This window comes from Bidens hawaiensis, unplaced genomic scaffold (genome assembly GCF_021521415.1).
Source record: "Bidens hawaiensis isolate Kalapana, Puna unplaced genomic scaffold, B.hawaiensis_p1.1 tig00055915_1, whole genome shotgun sequence".
Classification (NCBI taxonomy): domain Eukaryota; kingdom Viridiplantae; phylum Streptophyta; class Magnoliopsida; order Asterales; family Asteraceae; genus Bidens; species Bidens hawaiensis.
The window spans coordinates 1-20589 of record NW_027500077.1 but is presented as its reverse complement, the minus strand read 5'-3'; the positions used below and the strand labels follow the sequence as shown (position 1 = coordinate 20589).

Here is a 20589-nt window from a genome sequence, read left to right as displayed (position 1 = left end):
AAAAAAAACTCCGATTGGTTGAGACCCCTCCCCCGAAATCCACTATTTCAAACTATTCATGTGACCACCCTTACATGGGTTCCGTCACACGTGAGGGATTTAGGGGAGGGGTGGTGTTCCCATGAGACCATTGCATGAGGATTAATTAGTCTATGTAGGACTATTCCTTGAGCTTGAGGGAAGCATATCAGTGTCAAACAGACAAATATCTTTACCAAGTGAGTTAGCCCTACATTGATATTTCGATACTTTGGGTTAGTCTGACCTTGGGCCCAAGAGTACGGAGAGGTGTCCAAGATGGGTTTGAAATTTGAACCTTAATATTCACTTTATAACGAGTTTCTTTTTTAAGTAACACGTTTAAATTGTAAAGTTATTCTTTGATTTGATTTCAAAAGAATGGGAACAAATACTCATCACCTTAACCATTAGATTATGATCGAATTTTGTTTTGTATAACAATTCTGAACTTATCTATCACCCAATAAAAGCAAGTAACTTAGCAAACTTGCTTTAGAAATTGATATAAATAAATTAAAAAAAAAATTAAATGTTCCGAGTATGTAAGTTTGTTGTGATCATTTTTATTTGTGAAGAAAAAAAAATCTCTATACCCTAATTTAAGATCTTATGATTTTGATAAGTGGAAAGACGCAGAACATGCATACGATCGTAGTGCATATGGGATTACGTACATGATATCGACTTGACCATACAAACATAAAATCTCAAGCCGACGAAATCTTTAGTAGCCTTAACATAGTGATTAAAGACTACAAACGAGCTAAGTGGCTCATAAGAGTAAACTTCACGAAGTATTCGACTTCAAGAGTAATTAAATAACATGTATCAAGAGCTTATATAACATGTACTACTCTCTAAATGTTCCAATACTAATTAACATTCTAATTTTATGTAACCCTCTTACTAGTTTCTAAAAGGATTTACTATTTACTAGCCAAATCTTTTGGCAATGAGTCCTTCAATCGAACCAACCAAAGTAAAAATGGTTGCGAGCAGGCAAAAAATGGTATATATACGAAGTGCGATCCATTTGCCGGACCAAGGTACAACCTTCTTCTGCACAAAGTACATCTCCACAGGGAAAAATATGGTCAAAGGCCAAAAGATGATGGAGCCTGCGAACGCGAGGACCTCATTGAAGTAAGGGAATAGCATCCCAACCGACATAGTCAAAACCACATATGCTGTTCTAAAACATAAGCGAAGCGGATTTAATCTAAACTCAGGCAACGACACCTTCACAACTCGAATGTCTTTCACGAACGCGCTTTCTGGGAATTTTTCTGCATACCATCTTTCTACTATTGCAAACAGTGTCTGACTGTATATCTAACAACACACAACATAGTTCATAAAGATTATTAGAAAGAAACACAAATTATGCCAAGGTCATGTGATACCTGATACCCTCCAACTAAGTGGAGAACAATGCACGCATTACCAAAGTCAACGAGCCAGTATGGTTCATAAAACCTGAACCCGGTCAACAGATTCCCGGGAGTCAAATCTCCAAAGGCAGCAACCAGAAGTACCACGAGTTAGGTAAAAGAAAGCAATTATAAACACTGCGATAGTGGAAGTTTTCTTCATGGTCACTTTTTGAGATGGAGGTGACTTTAAAGTGCTCTGCATGTCACACAATTAACAAATTTGTTTCAAGCAACTAATAGATTAACTAGAACGTGTTAGACGATTAAACTTTAAGTTTGTACCTGTATTTCAAGAAGGATTAACGAAAATGAATTCGAAAATGCAACGCCTTGTTCTGCAATCTCATATTCAACAAGTAACTTGATTTGATAATAAATATATTTGAACTGTTAGTGTTAGGGATGCTCATTATTTTTTAGAAACCAACCGACACAAATTGAAGCAAGTCGGACGGTTTGACGTTTATATGGTTTGGTATTAACGAGTTAGGGGTTTAACGGTCCAGCCAACTGGCCCTGTAAACGGGCCCGGTCCTTTAAATCGTTTCTTTTCTTTAAGAGTATGTAGTTATGTATATGTATTATACTCATGAACATCTTTATTATTTAAAAATTCTGAATAGAAACTAATTACTTTACAGAGAAAAATAAAATTTATCGGTTTAAAACCAAACAGCTAAATCATCAAACCGCTAAAACCGACTGGTCCAGCCAACCCATTCAACCCGGCCGGTTTGGTTTTCATTTCCCAAAACCATAGTTGGCGGTTCGGTCTAGAATAAATTTGAATATAGAGATTAGTACCTATTACTTGGGCTAATCCGAGTCCAATTCCGATAAATGAATAGGTGAAGGACATAACTGCAGCAATAATGGAGAGCCATTTGGTATGAAAAATGTTGGGTATTTGAGAAGCTATTATTTGAATGATTCCAAACATAAGCATATAATATTTATTCTCGTATTCGCAAGCAGCATCATGGCCTTCTTTGTGGTAACAATTTGATCGCCTGATTGCGCTGTAATTCAGACAAATAGTTAGTTGCTAACATGATATTCAGATACAAGTGATGGAAAAGGTTAGAATACCTCATGCAGATTGCTGATGTGATTACACATACAACAGCTGTTTTAAATAAACTGAAATAAACCATGCATCCACATACCATTCCATTCTTATATCCTGTAATCAAAATCACAAAATAGAATGATTAATCAAAGCACAAAATAAACAGAGATTGAATTCTCATATAAAGTGATATATTCTTCAATACTTAAAGGGTCCAGTTTTAACATTTGGTTAAATAAATACCTCTTTTAGAATAGCTAACTCACACACCTTCTATTTCTTTTTCTAAATCTACACATTTTGTTCACCATTGACATATATTCTCAACATTTATGGAGGGATAGGTCAAAGACCATTATGGTAACTTTGGTAAGTGAGTACCTAAACTAAGGGAATTAGTGAATCCTCTTGCTCGTTGTTACTTATGATTATTGGTAAACAAACTTTTATATGTTGAATTATTATTATATTGATTTATAAAAATAAGGGTCTTAAAAAAACAGGAAAATTGGTTTTAGAGTTCTTGAAAACCATTCGCTTTCGTTTAGTTTCGGTTTTACCATTTGGGCTTTAGATTCTGGCCGATAAAAGAATTAGCACAAAATAATAAATGTCAACCTAAATCCTAATTTCAAGTTAAAAATTTTAGGTTAAACTATAAGGCTATGTGTAGTGGAGGGGCCACGTCATGTGGCGTTTTGTGTCATGTGGCGCCCAGTCAGCAGTGGGTTTTTGTTTTAGGGGTGTAGTCATGTTGTAGCCCAATATATATACATATATATATATATATCTCACACACACATATATAATAATAATAATAAAAACAAAACATACACTGGAGACAAATATTCCCCCCCCCCCCACACACACACACACAAATCGCCCCAATATCGCCTGTGGGCGGTGTTCTCGCCCCAAAATCACGTTTGTCGCCCATATTACTCGCCCACTACACTTGCCCTAATTAACCTTTACAAATTGTTTAATCTTCAAAATTTAAAATGAAAATCCATACATTCTGTTCTGTTTGGTTTTAGTTACATGCAAAACCCAAACCAAACTGAAAATTCATTTTTTTTACAAAATTATAAAACCTAACCGCTGGTTTTTGTTTGGGTTCAGTTATTTGGGTTTATCAAAGTAGAAGTAGAATTATAGAAGCTTATTAGCATAAACAAAAGCTGATCTAAAAAGTTGTGGACAGCCTGCAAAAAGGAGTGGTTTATGGTGGTGGTGCCACTGCTTGGGTTTGTATAAAGTTGGATAAGAAACGCAGACACGAGCGCAAAGAATGCAATGATTATAACACACAAGGGTCCAGCAATCCATCCAAGGCATTGATAAAACACCTGATCCGATGACTCCAGCTATAAAATGTGCTAAGTTCCTTCAATCAACAACACCGAGTTAAATGATTAAAAACCATAAAATTCAGTATCAGGTAAACATGGCGTAAGTAGAGCAGACCAAACATTTCTTCTTCATCGTCGTAGTTTCCTCCTCCACCCATTGATCCTGGATTCTTCCCTCACCAACTTCTGCTTGCACTTCGTTTATGGCAAACTGAGTTTAAATGACAAAATAATAATAATAATAATAAAACAAAAAACGAGAAAAGCGAAATTTATTATATTCTTTATTACTCAACGTTATAAACTGTCACACTGATGCCACTGCCTCCTCTGCACTTAAATTTTTTGTTTCAGACACACTTAATGCACTTAAATTTTTTGTTTATAAACAGCATATACTCTCTACTTTTATGTTTTAATCAACCTTAACACGTATAAAAAAGTACTTGAAGTTGATAGATATTAAAAAATTTGTCAACTACTTTTAAATGAAAATACACATACCAATATTCATATCATATATATTATCATAAAACCGTATCCTTTTCTTTTCCGTTTTCAATTTGAATTTTATACATGGATATTGGTTTTTGCTTTATACCATTTTCAAAAAGAAAAAAAAACAATCTCGCAAGTGATATGATTGTTTAGTAAAGAACACTATAGATATGTTTTGATCCTTAGGACGACTAACTTAACCTTTTTTGAATATTTAGTTGAGCCTAAAATGAAATGACAAATTGAATTAGTAAATTCCCAGCTAATTTGAATATCTTATGATTTCAATTAGTGAAAACATGTGGAACATGCATATGAATATATAATCCTAGTGCATATAGGATCTTGATCTTGACCATTAGTCCATACAAGCATACGACACGGTCTAGCTATTGAAATCTTAGTTCCCTTAACCTAGTGATTATAAATGAGCTAATTGTTGTACATGAAAAAACAACAAACAGGATAACAAGCTAAGTGGCTCAACAGAGTAAATTTAAAGAAGTATTCGACTTCAACAGTTCATAGTTGAATGTCATGCCACAGCAGGCTCGAGTCAAATGACATTATTGTCTAAACATGCCATCAGTTCACTCAGTAACATTCTAAAATTTGTACAACTGTATTATACAAGAGATGGACTATTACACCCAATACAATTTCCTATCACCCAAATCTTTTGCACCAAATCTTCAAAGAGAATCAACTATTTACTACCCAAATCTTTTGGTAATGAGTCCTTCAATAGAACCAACCAAAGTAAAAATGGTGACAAGCAGGCAAAAAATGGTGTATATACGAAGTATAATCCATTTTCCGGACCAAGGTACAACCTTCTTCTGCACAAAGTACATCTCTACAGGGAAATATATGGTCAAAGGCCAAAAGATGATGGAGCCTGCGAACGCGAGGACCTCATTGAAGTAAGGGAATAACATCCCAACTGCCATTGTCAAAACCACATATGCCGTTCTAAAACATAACCGAAGTGGATTCAATCTAAACTCAGGAATTAACGACACCACGCTTCGAATGTCTGTTGCGAACACGCTTTCTGGAAATTTTTCTGCATACCATCTTTCCACTATTGCAAACAATGTCTGAGTGTATACCTGACAACACACAAGATAATAATTATGGGTAGACATGGCAAAGTGTACGGGTCAAAATGGTGATGTCAGGTGTGGGTCAACCGTCAAACTGGTCAGGTTGGCTCCACCTGACTTGCATATCTTTTATGTGTTTATTTAAATTTTATGCACAATTAATGTGTTAACTATGATTACCAAAGTGTGACAAACTGGTTCGGGTTGGAACTGAACCGATTCCTAGTGAAAGTGGAACTTGTTAGGTTTGGCTTGGGACCGGTTCGTGTAGGAACTGGTTTCCTATAAAATGACTGACTGACTGATTGACGGACGGACACACGCATGCACAAATAAGCATCAGTTCCGAACCGGTTCCTATACAATCTGTTCCAAACTGGTTCGGATCGTTGGTCGGTTCGGTAAACCTGTGTTTTTTGCCCATCTCTAATTGTAACTAATGAACTATCTTCTTTATCATTTGATGTATAAATATTTAATGAGTTCCAGTCAAAATGCTAAGGTCATGTGATACCTGGTAACCACCAACCAAGTGGAGAACAATGCATGCATTTCCAAAGTCAACGAGCCAATACGGTTCATAAAACCCAAACCCGGTCAACAGATTCCCGGGAGTCAAATCTCCAAATGCAGCATAGCCGGAAGCACCACAACATAGGTAGAATATAGTACTTGTAAGGATTGCAATTGTTGAAGCTTTCTTCATGGTCACTTTTTGTGATGGAGGTGACTTCAAAGTGCTCTACATGTCACAAACATCACATAACTGCTTAGACAAATTGATTTAGTATCAAATAGAAGACCTATTACAACGGGTTAGATGTTATACCTGTACTTCAAGAAGAATTACCGAGAAATTGAATGCAAATGCAATGTCTCCAATAGCTTGAGCAACCAACCATACTTTTTGTGTGGGACCAGTAGTTGAAATTCCATAGATGCTACCTTCAATTTTTCCTTTGTCTGCAATTTCATTTATATTATTTGTGGCCCATAAACAAGATCGCGTATCAGGATGTTGAAGATAAGATTTTTACCAATTACTTGTGCTAATCCAAGTCCAATTCCAATAAAAGAATATGTGAATGACATAATTGCAGCAATAATCGAAAGCCATTTTGTATGAAAAATGTTGGGTATTTGAGAAGCTAGTATTTGAACTATTCCAAACATGAGCATATAATACCAATCTTCAAATTCACAAGGCGCATCGTGCCCTTGTTCGTGGTAACAATTTGATTGCATGATTGCTCTGTCACCGCAACAAAAGACTTAGACCGGACAGTATTAATATGTTACAACATTTTACCAAATCAAAATAGCATACCTCATGCTGGTGGCAGATGTGATAGTGTACACAACTCCTGTTTTGAATATACTGAAATAAAACACGCATGCACACGCCAGACCGTTCTTATACCCTGGAATTCAATGTACAGAAATAGAATGAACAAAATGCAAGTGAAAGCTAATGAGCATGAAATAAACTGACCTAAAACTGTGTGAACGGCCTGCAAGTAGGACTGGTTCATAGTAGTGTTGCCATTTTTAGGGTCGAAATAGAGATGAATGTCACAGATAAAGTATGCGGAAACAAGAGTGAAGAAGCCAAAGAGTAGCAGAGACAAGGGGCCAACAATCCATCCGACCTGAGCTATGCTCCAAGCGAGTGATAAAACCCCCGACCCTATGACCGCTGTTATAATATGTGCTACTGCTGTCCATACAGTTCCTTCAATCAACAACACAAAGCCAATTCATATAAAGTGTTATTATCAAATTCTAGGAAGAAAATTAAAATATAAGTAAAATTAAGTTATAGTTTTTGAATTTGAATGACTTCAAGCTATAAATGTGCTGCTGCTGCTGTTGATATATTTTCTTAAATCAACAACACAAAGCAAATTGATAAAAATCTACAAGTGTGACCATCAAATTAGGTTTAAAAATTTGAATCTGGAGTGTTAATTTGAAGTGATAAAAGCCACATAACACAAAAAATGCTATTGTTCTAGGGTTCCTTCAATCTAAATGACAAATATAACAGATATAAGATGAAAATCTGAAGTTAATGGATTTGAAATCTCAATCAGGTTCGATGTATTAATGAGAATAACATTGCAAAATAAGTTCCAGATTTTCAGCACCATTCCTATTACCTTTGTATATTTTTAGATAGGATTAATGGTGCATTTGAATAGCTTATTCTTTGCCTAAAGATCCTCATTCACATTGAATGAGTTGCTGTAACAGTTTGTAACTTTGGCTATTTAAGCCTTGTAATTGATATGTAAAATCAAGCTTTTCATTCAATACAAATCTGTGTTTATATGGTATCAAGAGCTTAAACACTCAAACGAGTCTTGATCCTTGTCGGTTTTTTTTTCCAATCAGAATTCCGGTTACCTCCATGGCACCACAAACAGTCATTCAGATCACCGCCTCCACCCATTTCAACATTACCCTCACCACCGACAACTTCTCCATTTGGCGTAAACATGTTCAATCAACACTGATTGGCATGGACCTGGTTCATTTCATTACTGGAACCAAACAGGCACCGGCGGAATTTCTCGACGCGGACAGAACCAAATCCAACCCAGATTTCTTCCCTTGGTATCGACAGGACCAAATGATCTTAGCAGCTCTTCTTGGCAGCTGCTCACCCGCAATTCAACCCTTGATTGCATCTGCTGAAACATCCCGACAAGCTTGGGAGCTGCTCGTAACGAGCTACGCAAACTCATCCAGGTCAAGAGTTATATCCTTGAAAACCAAACTTGCTTCTAACCCGAAAGGAAGCCGTCCGGTTGCTGAGTATCTTCGTGACATGAAGACAATTGCTGACGAACTCGCATCGGTTCAAGAACCTGTGAAGGATGAAGACCTCATGGTCCATATTCTTTGTCAGTTGGGTGAAGACTTTAAACCTATTGCAACCTCTATTCGCTACCTTGGTTCAAACATCACCTTTCCAGAGTTGTTTGAGAAACTCGTTGACTATGAACGAGAACTCACTATGACAGCCGTCTCACATCAGCCCACCATGACTACTGTTAACTACACCACTCGCCAAAACCGTAACTCCAACCGACCTACCGTCGACCGCCGCAACAGGAACGCTAGTTCTCAGTGGACTCCCAATTCAAACGGAGGCAATCGCGAAACTCGTTCTAATGTTTATTGTCAATTTTGTCACTTTCCAGATCATGAAGCAAAGGAGTGTAGAAAACTCGCGAGGTTTCTTCGTGACAATCATGTCCAAACAGAAGTTCCTTTGAACTCCAACAAGTCCTCACCAACCGCTAATGTTGCTACTTCCTCATACATGTTTGATACTGGCGCATCAAATCATGTTGATCCCGACCGTGCTTCTCTCCATTCCGTCTCTGACTATGGCGGACCCGAGGAGATTGTTCTTGGCAATGGTAATACTCTTACCATCACTCACATTGGTCAATCCTATCTTCCAATGTCACATGGTTCTCTTTCTCTAAAAGATGTCTTATGTGTCCCTCATTTCAAAAACAAACTTATTTCTGTTGCTAAATTATGTAAGACTAACCATGTTTCGGTGGAATTTTTCCCCACTCATTTTTTTGTCAAGGACCTTCGCACGGGGGCGCGTCTAATGCGGGGAGAGAATTACCTTGATGTATACTATGCCAATCTTCCTTCCTCGCCTCAAATAAATGCAGTTTCCACCACAACGCCTCTTGATTGGCATCACAAGCTTGGACACCCATCTATTCGGATTTTCAAAAAAATAGCCAAATGCTTAGATTTAAATTTCAACTTTCACAATTTTCATTGTAACTCATGCTCTATTAATAAAAGCCATAAAACCCCGTTCGGCTTGAATTCGTTTACCACAACCAAACCTTTGCAATTGATATATTCGGATGTTTGGGGACCGGTAGAAAAATCCATTGATGGTTTTACTTACTATGTAATTTTTGTTGATTTTCATACTAAGTTTATTTGGCTATACCCAATGAAGCATAAATCCGATGTATCCGTCTTGTTTCCCCAGTTCAAAACACTTGTTGAGAAATTTTTTCAAACACCATTAATATCTCTCTTTACCGACAATGGTGGTGAATACATTGGTCTCACCAAGTATCTCCAATCCCAAGGAATCTCTCACTTCACCACGCCACCTCATACTCCGGAACAAAATGGTGTTGTCGAACGTCGTCATCGACACATTGTAGAAACCGGATTATCTCTCCTTCACCATGCGCGGCTTCCTCTTTCGTTTTGGACACATGCTTTCCAAACCGCGGTATATCTAATAAATCGGTTACCCACTCCCATCATTGATTTCAACACTCCTTACACTCTTCTCTTTCAAAAACAACCAACCTACACTAAACTCAAGCCATTTGGGTGTCTATGCTACCCGTGGCTTCGCCCGTATGGAAAGTCCAAGCTTCACCCGCGCTCCGAGCAATGCATTTTTTTGGGTTATTCACCTTCTAAATCCGCCTATAAATGTTATGCTCCTACAACCCGTCGCCTTTATCACTCACGCCATGTTGAGTTTATAGAAAATCAATTCCCTTTTCTAACTCCACAAGGCGCTTCTTCTCATCTTCCTACGGTGGATTCCTTCTTCGGAATACCTACTGTAACAAATGCTCCAAACACACCAATTCTTTACCCCACCCATCAGCCCAAGAGCCTACTTCTCCCAACAGCCCACTTCATTCAGCAGCCCAACACTCCACTTCTGGCCCCGAACCTGAGCCTAACAACTCACTCCCTCAATCATCCTCAACCCCAACTCCTTCTACACCAACCTCACTGTCCAACAGCCCACCCTCACCTGAGTCACATCAATCAACCTCTCCCACCTCTGCATCGAATTCATCATCCACTTCCAACTTCTCCTCACCAAATGTATCCGCTACCTTGCCTACACAATCTCGTCGTAAACGCAAACCGAACCCAAAATATTTCAACCCCAACCTTGTCAACACCACTACACTTCACCCGATTCCACCATCTGTCTAACCCACCACTCACAACCAAGCCTTAAAAGATCCCGAGTGGCGTAAAGCTATGGATTGTGAATTCAATGCACTCTAAAAAACGCCACGTGGGAACTCGTTCCTCCCTTGCATCACAAACCGATTGGATGCAAGTGGATCTTTCGCATCAAACGTCGTCCGGATGGCTCCATAGACAAATATAAGGCACGTCTTGTTGCAAAAGGTTTCCTCCAAGAGCATGGCAAAGATTATTTTGAAACCTTTAGTCCGGTCACAAAACCCATTACTATTCGTACGGTCCTTAGCATTGCCTTATCTCAAAATTGGTCTCTTCGCCAACTAGACGTAAACAATGCTTTTTTACATGGTACTCTAGATGAGGATGTTTACATGTCCCAACCACCCGGATACGTTCATCCAGAATTTCCTAATCACATTTGTCGTCTTCGTAAGTCTCTTTACGGACTCAAACAAGCACCTCGTGCTTGGTATTTGGAACTCACTAAGTTCCTTTTACATCTTGGTTTCACAAAATCTCTTGCTGATCCCTCGTTGTTCATTTACAATCACGGGGGCACCGTATACTATTTTCTAGTTTATGTTGACGACATTGTCATCACCGGCAACACCGATTTCTTTGTTCAGCAGGTCATCTGCTCCTTATCCGACAAGTTCTCTATTAAGGACCTTGGCATGCTACATCATTTTCTTGGGATTGAGGTCATCTCTACTGTTAATGGTCTTTTCCTATCTCAACATGCTCACATTCAAAACCTGCTTACAAAGTTCCACATGGATGGTGCTAAGACCGTTGCTACACCACTTAGCTCCACTGAAACACTTGCTCTTGTTGACGGGTCGTCCAAAATTGATCCTACACCATACCGACAACTTGTTGGTTCCCTCCAATACCTCGCCTTTACACGACCTGATGTGTCATTTGCCGTAAACCGACTCTCTCAATACATGCATGCTCCTACTGAACGACATTGGCAAGCCCTAAAACGGGTCTTGCGGTATCTCAAGGGGACCATCCACCATGGTCTATTCCTCAACCGTGGTTCTCGGCTTGATCTTCAAGCATTCACCGACTCGGATTGGGGTGGTACTTCGGATGGGGGCCGCTCCACCACCGCTTACATACTCTATCTCGGTTCCAATATCATCTCGTGGCGTTCCACACGTCAAAAATCTGTCTCTCGTTCTTCCACAAAAATCTGTCTCTCGTTCTTCCACAGAAGCCGAGTACAAAGCATTAGCAAACGGTGCAGCCGAACTCGCGTGGGTTCAAAACCTACTGTTGGAACTTGGTTTCTCGAAGTCAACCTCACCTACACTTTTTTGCGACAATGCGGGAGCAACTTATTTATGTGCAAATCCGGTATATCACTCACGCATGAAGCATGTGGCGTTAGACTATCATTTTGTTCGAGAAAAAATTGCAAATGGCTCACTACGTGTTCAACACATTCATTCTGAAGACCAACTGGCTGATGTACTCACGAAACCGCTAAACCGCGGACCATTTCTTCGTCTACGGTCCAAGATTGGAGTATCCGATGGCTCCTCCATCTTGCGGGGGCATATTAATGAGAATAACATTGCAAAATAAGTTCCAGATTTTCAGCACAATTCCTTATTACCTTTGTATATTTTTAGATAGGATTAATGGTGCATTTGAATAGCTTATTCTTTGCCTAAAGATCCTCATTCACATTGAATGAGTTGCTGTAACAGTTTGTAACTTTGGCTATTTAAGCCTTGTAATTGATATGTAAAATCAAGCTTTTCATTCAATACAAATCTGTGTTTATACGATGCAGTAGCAGATAATTGACTTTGAATTTGAGTTTCGTAAAGTGAACTTAATTTAATAATACCTAATCAGGTCAAACATTGATTGATTGATTGATATAAACTAGTTTGAAATTGAGAGTTAAGTAAAAAGTGAAAGAGAAATGAAGGCAGACCAGTGAGATTGAGGTTATGATTATGAGGTGAAGTCTGCAACAATGGCGGATGATGTTCTTCTTCTTCTTCATTATCATCGTAGTCTCCTCTCGCCATTGTTATTTGGTTGTTCAGTTGTAAACGCAACTAACTTTTAGTTGGAGATCGTTTTATCAACAAATCCAGACAAAACAGATATAGAAAAAACGTTATCAGCTATAAATAAGCCAGATTTATTACATTTACAAAATCTACAAAATAGATATACAAATTAACAATAAATAAATAAGCCAGATTTGTTACAAAATCTATAAAATAGATATACAAATTAACTGTGTGCAGCTTGGGATCACTTTAAAAAGAGCATAAGTAGCTCGATGAAAAAAAAGACGGAGATGTTTGTGATTTTTAGTGCGATCCTGACGGTATTCGGGTTCTACCATTAATGGGTTTTCACGGTAGTAAGTTTTTCCTGGAACTGAAGACAACTTGGATGCATTTAAGGGCTACGTACGGCTGGGTTGGGCCAACTGGCAATGTGCTTTTATCATTGGGTTACCTCGTACCCAGACAATCCTTTGTTTGTTGTTCGTTGTAAAAAAATATAGTGAACTGTGATTTTCATCCCTGTGATTTGTCTAAATCTGCGGTATTAGTCCAATAGTTTCAAATTTGCGATTTTCGTCCCTGTAGTTTCATTTTACTTACAATTAAACCCGACCCCACTAACCCTATTAAGCTTGGTCGTTAAATCCATCAACGTGCCCCTCACGTGAGGGACGGTTTTGTCCTTTTTCTCCCCTAATAAACCCCAAACCTAATTCCTAAGCCCCCTCACGGGAGGGGGTGGGGTCTATTCGGGAAAAAATGGACAAAACTGCCCCTCACTTGAAGGGCACACTAATGGGTTTAACGATCAAATTTAACGGCGTTAGCGTGTTCGGGTTTAATTGCAAGTGAAATGAAACCACATTGACGAAAATCGCAAATTTGAAACTATTGGACTGAAACCGTAGTTTTGGACAAACGATAGAGTCGAAAATCGCAGTTTACTCAAAAAAAAATGTATACGAATTAATTTCCGGTATTTTCATGATTATAATGAGATAATTTACACAATGAATTTGTTTTGTACTTTTGTTTATAAATTGAATCGGTCATTTGCTAACTTTAAACATGGATTGATTTAAACTAATGGCAAATTGGAAATAAACCAACATTTTGTGTATTGTGTTATGATTCTACCAGAGGTGTAAAGAAACCGGTTTGAATCGGTTTTAGGCAAACCGAAACGGTTTGGTTTAAAACCGGTTTCACCTAAATCGGTTCCCAAACCGACATAAACCGTCAGTTTCGGACCGGTTCCCCTTAAGATCTACCAAATCGGTTTTAATACAGAACCGGTTTGAGGAAAACCGGTTTATAAACCGAACCGAACCAACGTGACCAGGCCAGCCTATTTTGCTTCTAAACTGGTTTAAGTCAAACCGGTTTTGACCAGCCGTTGACCAAACCGGTTCAGTTTGGGTTTAAAACCGGTTTTGTACACCTCTAATTCTACCCGGTTCAAAGGTCCATTCCAAAGGCCCAACAAGTCAACAAGTAATGAAATTGGGGATTTGGGGCTCGGTGAAAGAACTTATGCGATAAAAAAGACGAAAGAACATGGCGAAAAGGAATGAATGGATATGTGTAACGTCTTCTTCTTCCCATACTCCGTGTTCCTGATTTCTCATCTCCTTCTATGTGTTACTATTTCTTTAGTTAATTCAATACAGATCCAACTGGTTATCACTTGAGTTCTTATCAATTCATTTCTAGCCGATAATAATTTTATTTTTAAAATCCCTGCCAAGGATCCAATCTTTCGACTATTTTTCTTTCAATGGACCTCCGTTATAAAACACTCTAAGGCGTTAAGTGTTTTTCTGAATTTTGATCTGAAGAAGGATGCGACATTTTAAGACGGTTATCAATGTTATATATAAGCGCATTAAAATGGTTTACTAAAACCTTCATATTTGACATAAGAAGATGCCTCATTAGAGTCTAATAAGACGGTTTATGATTTTTAAAATAATAATTAAGCGTCATAATTAAACCTGATAAGACAGTTTGTGTGTGAGCTAATAAGGCGTTCAATTGGTTTTCATTCAGTTTTTTTAATATATATTTTCACATACATCATGATCACCATTCAATCCTTTAATCCATCAATATCAAAATCATATAAACGCAAATTATAATAAAATACACCAAACAAAGAACAATTTTATAAATAGCTTAAACAACTAAAGCATCCATATTGACCCATTGTTCTAAAACATTCATTTTAACATACAAAACTTATCCAAACATTCACTTTAACCCAAATAAAAACAGCCATCTAAAAACCTCCTATGACTTCGTGCAACCTCCTTTATCCACCACAATCCACAAGCTCTTAGGTTAACTTGAATCCTTTTGCCATTGATCAATACACATAGAAAAATTGTCTATTAGCTACCATTAAACATTCAAATAAAGCGAAATCCACCTTTGGCATCATGGACAAAATTTTTACTAGAATCAACATTAATACAAAGTCCTTTCCTACTCCTAGAAACACCTAAAATTATATGTGATCTACGTTATCAAAAACCCTTTAGCGCGTGTAGGCCTTGGGGTCAAATGGACGACAAGTCAAAGTAGGCGAACAAGCCTAAGTGACTTAATCATCCATGCGATGAACGAGACTCACTCAATCGTCCTAAACAATTATTAAAAAAAACGAAAACTATAAAGAGATAACATACTAATATACTAACCTTCATTCATCCTCATCCTCACGGTCAACAATAAAGTTGTATACGCCTTTAAAGTACGATTTACAAATTTATTAATATCATCTTGACAAACCATTCTTGTATTATTTACCAGCTAAAACATAAAGATAGATATAAGTTAGACTACATTTTAATATATACCGTAGTTAAACATATATATAAATGGAAGTGTATAAAATATGCTTACCTGGTTAACATCAACGATAACTAAAAAAAAAAAATAAACATTGTGAGTTACCTGATTAAAGTAGTGCTAGTCTCTTTTTTTTAGTAAGGGTATAACTTTTCATTAAGTTAATAAGTTACAAAAGTGTAACTTATAGAACTTTTCATCTTACAACATAAGCAATCCCAAACACCTTATTACTTCTTAAAAAGTTTATAAGTTATAAGTTGGTGAAAATAAGCAATCCCAAACACCCCCTAAATACTTTAGTTGTTGGACCACTAAAACATTGTACATGAAGGACATCACATGCATGTGTAACAAAGATAGTAAAAATTGAAAAGCGTAACTTACGGAATAGGTGCTGATGCTCACATGGTGTGACCCGGAAATTTTTGTGCTCTCACATTTTTCAGTATAATATAGTGAATATAAAATGCTTTTAATCTTTGATCAAGATAGATTTTAGATTTACTATTTATCGTATATCAACTGTGAGAATATATTGGTCTTGTGCTACATCATGACATAAACCTTGATATAGTACAGAATCAAAATCAACTAGATAAGAATGATCAGCAGCCTACAGTGTGATTCATGCCATGGCATTATAAAACCTCAAAAGTAGATCTTTCATGCAAATTCTACTACTCTATTGCATAATAAAGTAAATGACAGATGTTTATATGTTTATAGTTTAAGAAAACATTGCATATTTCTAAAACAAATTAAACAATTTAAGTAACTCAGTTTATATAAAAGGATTTCCATGAATAGCTGGGACTAATGGATGGATGATCTTACAACTGAATTTTCAAGTTTTGATATGTTAAGCACATTTTTGGGTTCTTAACATATAACTAGTAATATGTTCTAAGACATTCACGATGTTACATTACTATGCTAATTCCCAACAGTAGCGCATAGTATCAAAAAATATATATGTAGTCCTTTGGACGACTAACTTACCCTTCTTCTAATCGTTAGTTGAGCCTAAAATAAAATTAGAAATTGAAAAAGTCTATTCCCTAATTTTAAGATCTTATGGTTTTGATTAGTGAAAACATGTGGAGCATACATATGAATATATGATCGTAGTGCATATAGGATCTCGCTCTTGACCATACAAGCATGCAACGTCTAGCTGATGAAATCTTCGTCGCCTTAACTCAGAGATTATAAACAAGCTAACTTTGTAACAACACACAGGTTAACAGGGTAAGTGGCTAACAAGACTAAATTTAAAGAAGTATTCGACTTCACGAGTTGGACATCACGCCACAACAGGCTCGGGTAGAATGACATTATTTTCTAAATGTGCCATCAGTTCACTCAGTAACATTTTAAATTTTGTACAACTGTATCATACAAGAGAATGGACTAATGCACCCAAATCTTCAAAGAGAATACCCAAATCTTTTGGTAATGAGTCCTTCAATGGAACCAACCAAACTAAAAATGGTTACAAGCAGGCAAGAAATTGTGCATATACGAAGTATAATCCATTTTCTGGACCAAGGTATGACCTTCTTCTGCACAAAGTACATCTCTACAGGGAAATATATGGTCAATGGCCAAAAGATGATGGAGCCTGCGAACGCGAGGACCTCATTGAAGTATGGGAATAACATCCCAACTGCCATTGTCAAAACCACATATGTTGTTCTAAAACATAACCGAAGTGGATTCAATTTGAACTCGGGCAATGACGACACCTTCATGCTTTGAGTGTCTTTCGCGAACGTGCTTTCTGGGAATGTTTCCGCATACCATCTTTCCACTATTGCAAATATTGTCTGAGTGTATACCTGACAACACACGAGATAATTAATAATGGAAGGACAACACAAATTAAATCGGTCCTAGATTGGTACTGGGTAAATGTGGCAAAGTGTACGAGACATGAAATGGGTTCGGGTCAAAATGGTGATGTTTAGGTGTGGGACAAACTGGCCAGATCGACACCACCTGACTTGATATCTTTTATGTTTTTATTAATTTGATACACAATTAATGTGTTAAATATGATTACTAAAGTGTGGCAAAGTGGTTGGAACCGAACCGATTCCCAGTCAAAGTGGTCAAAACTAGCTACTTGGTGGAACTGGTTTTGGGAGGCTAAAAACTGAAACCGTTTAGGGCGGGGCGGGCGGGGCACACACATCGGTTCCTAAGCATCAGTTCCAAACCGGTTCGGATCGTCGGTCGGTTCCGTTAACCAATGTTATTTGCCCATCTCTAATTGTAATTAATGAACTGTCTTTGTTATCATTTGATGTAAATATTTAATGGGTTCCAGTCAAAATGCTAAGGTCATGTGATACCTGGTAACCACCAACCAAGTGTAGAACAATGCATGCATTTCCAAAGTCAACGAGCCAATACGGTTCATAAAACCCAAACCCGGTCAACAGATTCCCAGGAGTCAAATCTCCAAAGGCAGCATAGCCAGAAGCAGCGCAGCATAGGAAGAATATAGTAGTTGTAAAGATTGCAATTGTGGAAGCTTTCTTCATGGTCACTTTTTGTGATGGAGGTGACTTCAAAGAGCTCTACATGTCACAAACATCGCATAACTGCTTAGGCAAATTGATTGAGTATCAAATAGAAGATTTATTACAACGGGTTAGAAGTTATACCTGTACTTCAAGAAGAATTACCGCGATATTAAATGAAAATGCAATATCTCCAATAGCTTGAGCAACCAACCATACTTTTTGTGTGGGGTTAGTAGTTGAGATACCGGTGATGCTACCTTTTATCTCCCCTTGTTCTGCAATTTCATTTATATTATTCGTGGCCCATCAACAAGATCGAGTATCAGTATGTTGAAGATAAGATTTTTACCTATTACTTGTGCTAAACCAAGTCCAATTCCAATAAAAGAATAGGTGAACGACATAATTGCAGCAATAATCGAGAGCCATTTTGTATGAAAAAAGTCGGGTATCTGAGAAGCTACAATTTGAATGATTCCAAATATAAGCATATAATACCAATCTTCAAATTCGCAAGCAGCATCGTGCCCTTGTTCGTGGTAACAATTTGATTGCATGATTGCTCTGTCACCAAGCCAGAAAATTCAAAACAGACTTATGTTAATATGTGTGAGTCATCAAAGTAGCATACCTCATGCTGGTGGCAGATGTGATTATATATACAACTCCTGTTTTGAATATAGTGAAATAAAACACGCATGCACACGCCAGACCATTCTTATACCCTGAAATTCAATGTACAGAAGTAAAATGAACAAAATGCAAGTGAATGCTAATGAGCATGAAACAAACTAACCTAAAACTGTATAAATGGCCTGCAAGTAGGACTGGTTCATAGTAGTGTTGCCATTTTTAGGGTCAAAATAAAGATGAATATCACAGATAAAGTATGCAGAAACAAGAGTGATTAAGCCAAAGATAAGCAGAGACAACGGGCCAGCAATCCATCCGACCTGAGCTACGCTCCAAGCGAGTGATAAAACACCTGATCCTATGACTGCTGTTATAATATGTGCTACTGCTGTCCATACAGTTCCTTCAATCAACAACACAAAGCCAATGGATAAAGCGTTATCATCAAATTTAAAGAAGTTGACTGAAATATAAGTAAAAATTAACTGAATATCGGTTATTGCTTCTTTTTTTTTCTGTACCCTCAGTTAACCGAACCGAATTGAACCATTCATATTTACTTAGATTTTTAGCTTTTATACCACCATTTCATGTATTAATATCTCCATTTCATGTATTTATGCATCCATTTTATGTATTTATTTTTTCATTTCATGTATTATACTATTACGCATTCATTTCATGTATTTCTAAGCAAAAAAATTTAGCCCTGTTTTGATTTTTGTTATTAACCGAACCGAACCAAAAATGACAAACAAAGCGAATAAACCGAACCGATTAACCAGAAACCTACTGGTTAATTCAGTTGAAGCTAATAACCAAACCGAATCGTGCACAGGAAGTGGATTGAAATATAACTAAAATTAGGTCTAATTTTGAATCTGGAGTGTCAATTAAATGATAAAACACAAAATCCTATTATTATTCTACAGTTCCTTCAATCAACAGAAGAAAGATAACTGATAAAACTAATACTAGGTCTCATCATTAAACTCGAACACAAGGAATAAAATCGATTAAACATTGATTAAATGATTTAAACTAGCTTGAAATTAAATGAAGTAAGTAAAAAGTGAAAGAGAAATGAAGTGAAGTGAAGCAGGCGGACCAGTGAGGTTGAGGTTATGATTATTAGGTGAAGTCTGCAACAATGGCGGATGATGTTCTTCTTCTTCATAGTCTCCTCTCGCCATTGTTGTTCAGTTCTATACGCAAAAAACGTTATCAGGTATATATAGATGCCGTTAAAATAGTACATAAACTATAGATACGAATTAATTTCATGTATTTTCATAGATGTAAAGATAAAATTTTATAAAGATAATACTTTAGGAAAAAAAACCATTTAAGTGATTTTTTCTAATGTAATGAAATCGATCAAACAATGGGTTTTCAGGTTAGACACGAGGGTTTTCAGTTTTATTATCTTAACTGAATTTCTTACCAAATAATCAGGTGGGTTATTGGTGGTTTCTCGATTATTTAGTTATTCTGATGTTTTTTTATTATTATTTTGGTTTTGGTTTAGCACATACATGAGGTTAAGTGTCTAATATATCTCATATTTTCTTTGTTTTAGCATATGTAATGTTGTGAAGAAACACTGATCGACCCCGGCAGATTACGGATAATCTGGGGGTTAAGTAGATGTTTCCCACGAGGGTTAGGTCCGGCAAAGATGGTTATTCTTCTGATGACCTGCAAAACAGACACCGTGAGCTCGTCACTGAGAAGGGGGGGTACCTCCTTGTGACCACCCTCCGGTGTGAGAATCAGACTAGATTGCTCTTGAATATAAGTGTATATTAAGAGAAATAGCTAGAGCAGATAAGATATAAGATAACAAGATCCTGATACCGTTCCAAGGTGTTGGAGTATTTATAGCCGAAAGTAGGTGTCCAAGCAGGTACAGCCAGCTGTATAATATTCCTTTTCTACCAACTGTGGGCTACGCACGTGCCATGCTGGTGGTTGGTGGGTAGGCAGCGGCTGATAGTGACATGGCCGGCTGTGTACTATTCATTTTCCACCAACTGCAGGCTAT

General features: G+C 37.3%; 2 protein-coding genes and 1 pseudogene across 3 annotated transcripts; all 3 read right to left on the bottom strand.

Annotated features, from left to right (window-relative positions):
• Positions 1-913: 913 nt before the first annotated feature.
• On the bottom strand, positions 914-4033 carry LOC143601225 (putative amino acid permease 7; annotated as a pseudogene). Its single transcript, XR_013147615.1, has 7 exons — positions 3996-4033; positions 3712-3910; positions 2544-2639; positions 2154-2473; positions 1737-1789; positions 1425-1650; positions 914-1353 (listed from the first exon to the last, which is right to left on the bottom strand). The product of XR_013147615.1 is annotated as a putative amino acid permease 7 (transcript).
• A 742-nt stretch (positions 4034-4775) lies between these two features.
• Positions 4776-12614, bottom strand: LOC143601220 (putative amino acid permease 7). The gene is made up of 7 exons (XM_077078688.1): positions 12444-12614; positions 6972-7211; positions 6807-6900; positions 6517-6731; positions 6309-6442; positions 5994-6221; positions 4776-5485 (listed from the first exon to the last, which is right to left on the bottom strand). Exons 1-7 carry the CDS (start codon positions 12538-12540, stop codon positions 5087-5089), a joined length of 1407 nt encoding a protein of 468 aa, XP_076934803.1. The 5' UTR covers positions 12541-12614; the 3' UTR covers positions 4776-5086.
• Positions 12615-16520: 3906 nt separating this feature from the next.
• LOC143601219 (putative amino acid permease 7) lies at positions 16521-19782 on the bottom strand. The gene is made up of 7 exons (XM_077078687.1): positions 19654-19782; positions 18709-18948; positions 18544-18637; positions 18262-18476; positions 18054-18187; positions 17739-17966; positions 16521-17222 (listed from the first exon to the last, which is right to left on the bottom strand). The coding sequence occupies exons 1-7, from the start codon at positions 19736-19738 to the stop codon at positions 16812-16814; spliced, it is 1407 nt and encodes a 468-aa protein (XP_076934802.1). The 5' UTR covers positions 19739-19782; the 3' UTR covers positions 16521-16811.
• Between the last annotated feature and the right edge of the window lie 807 nt (positions 19783-20589).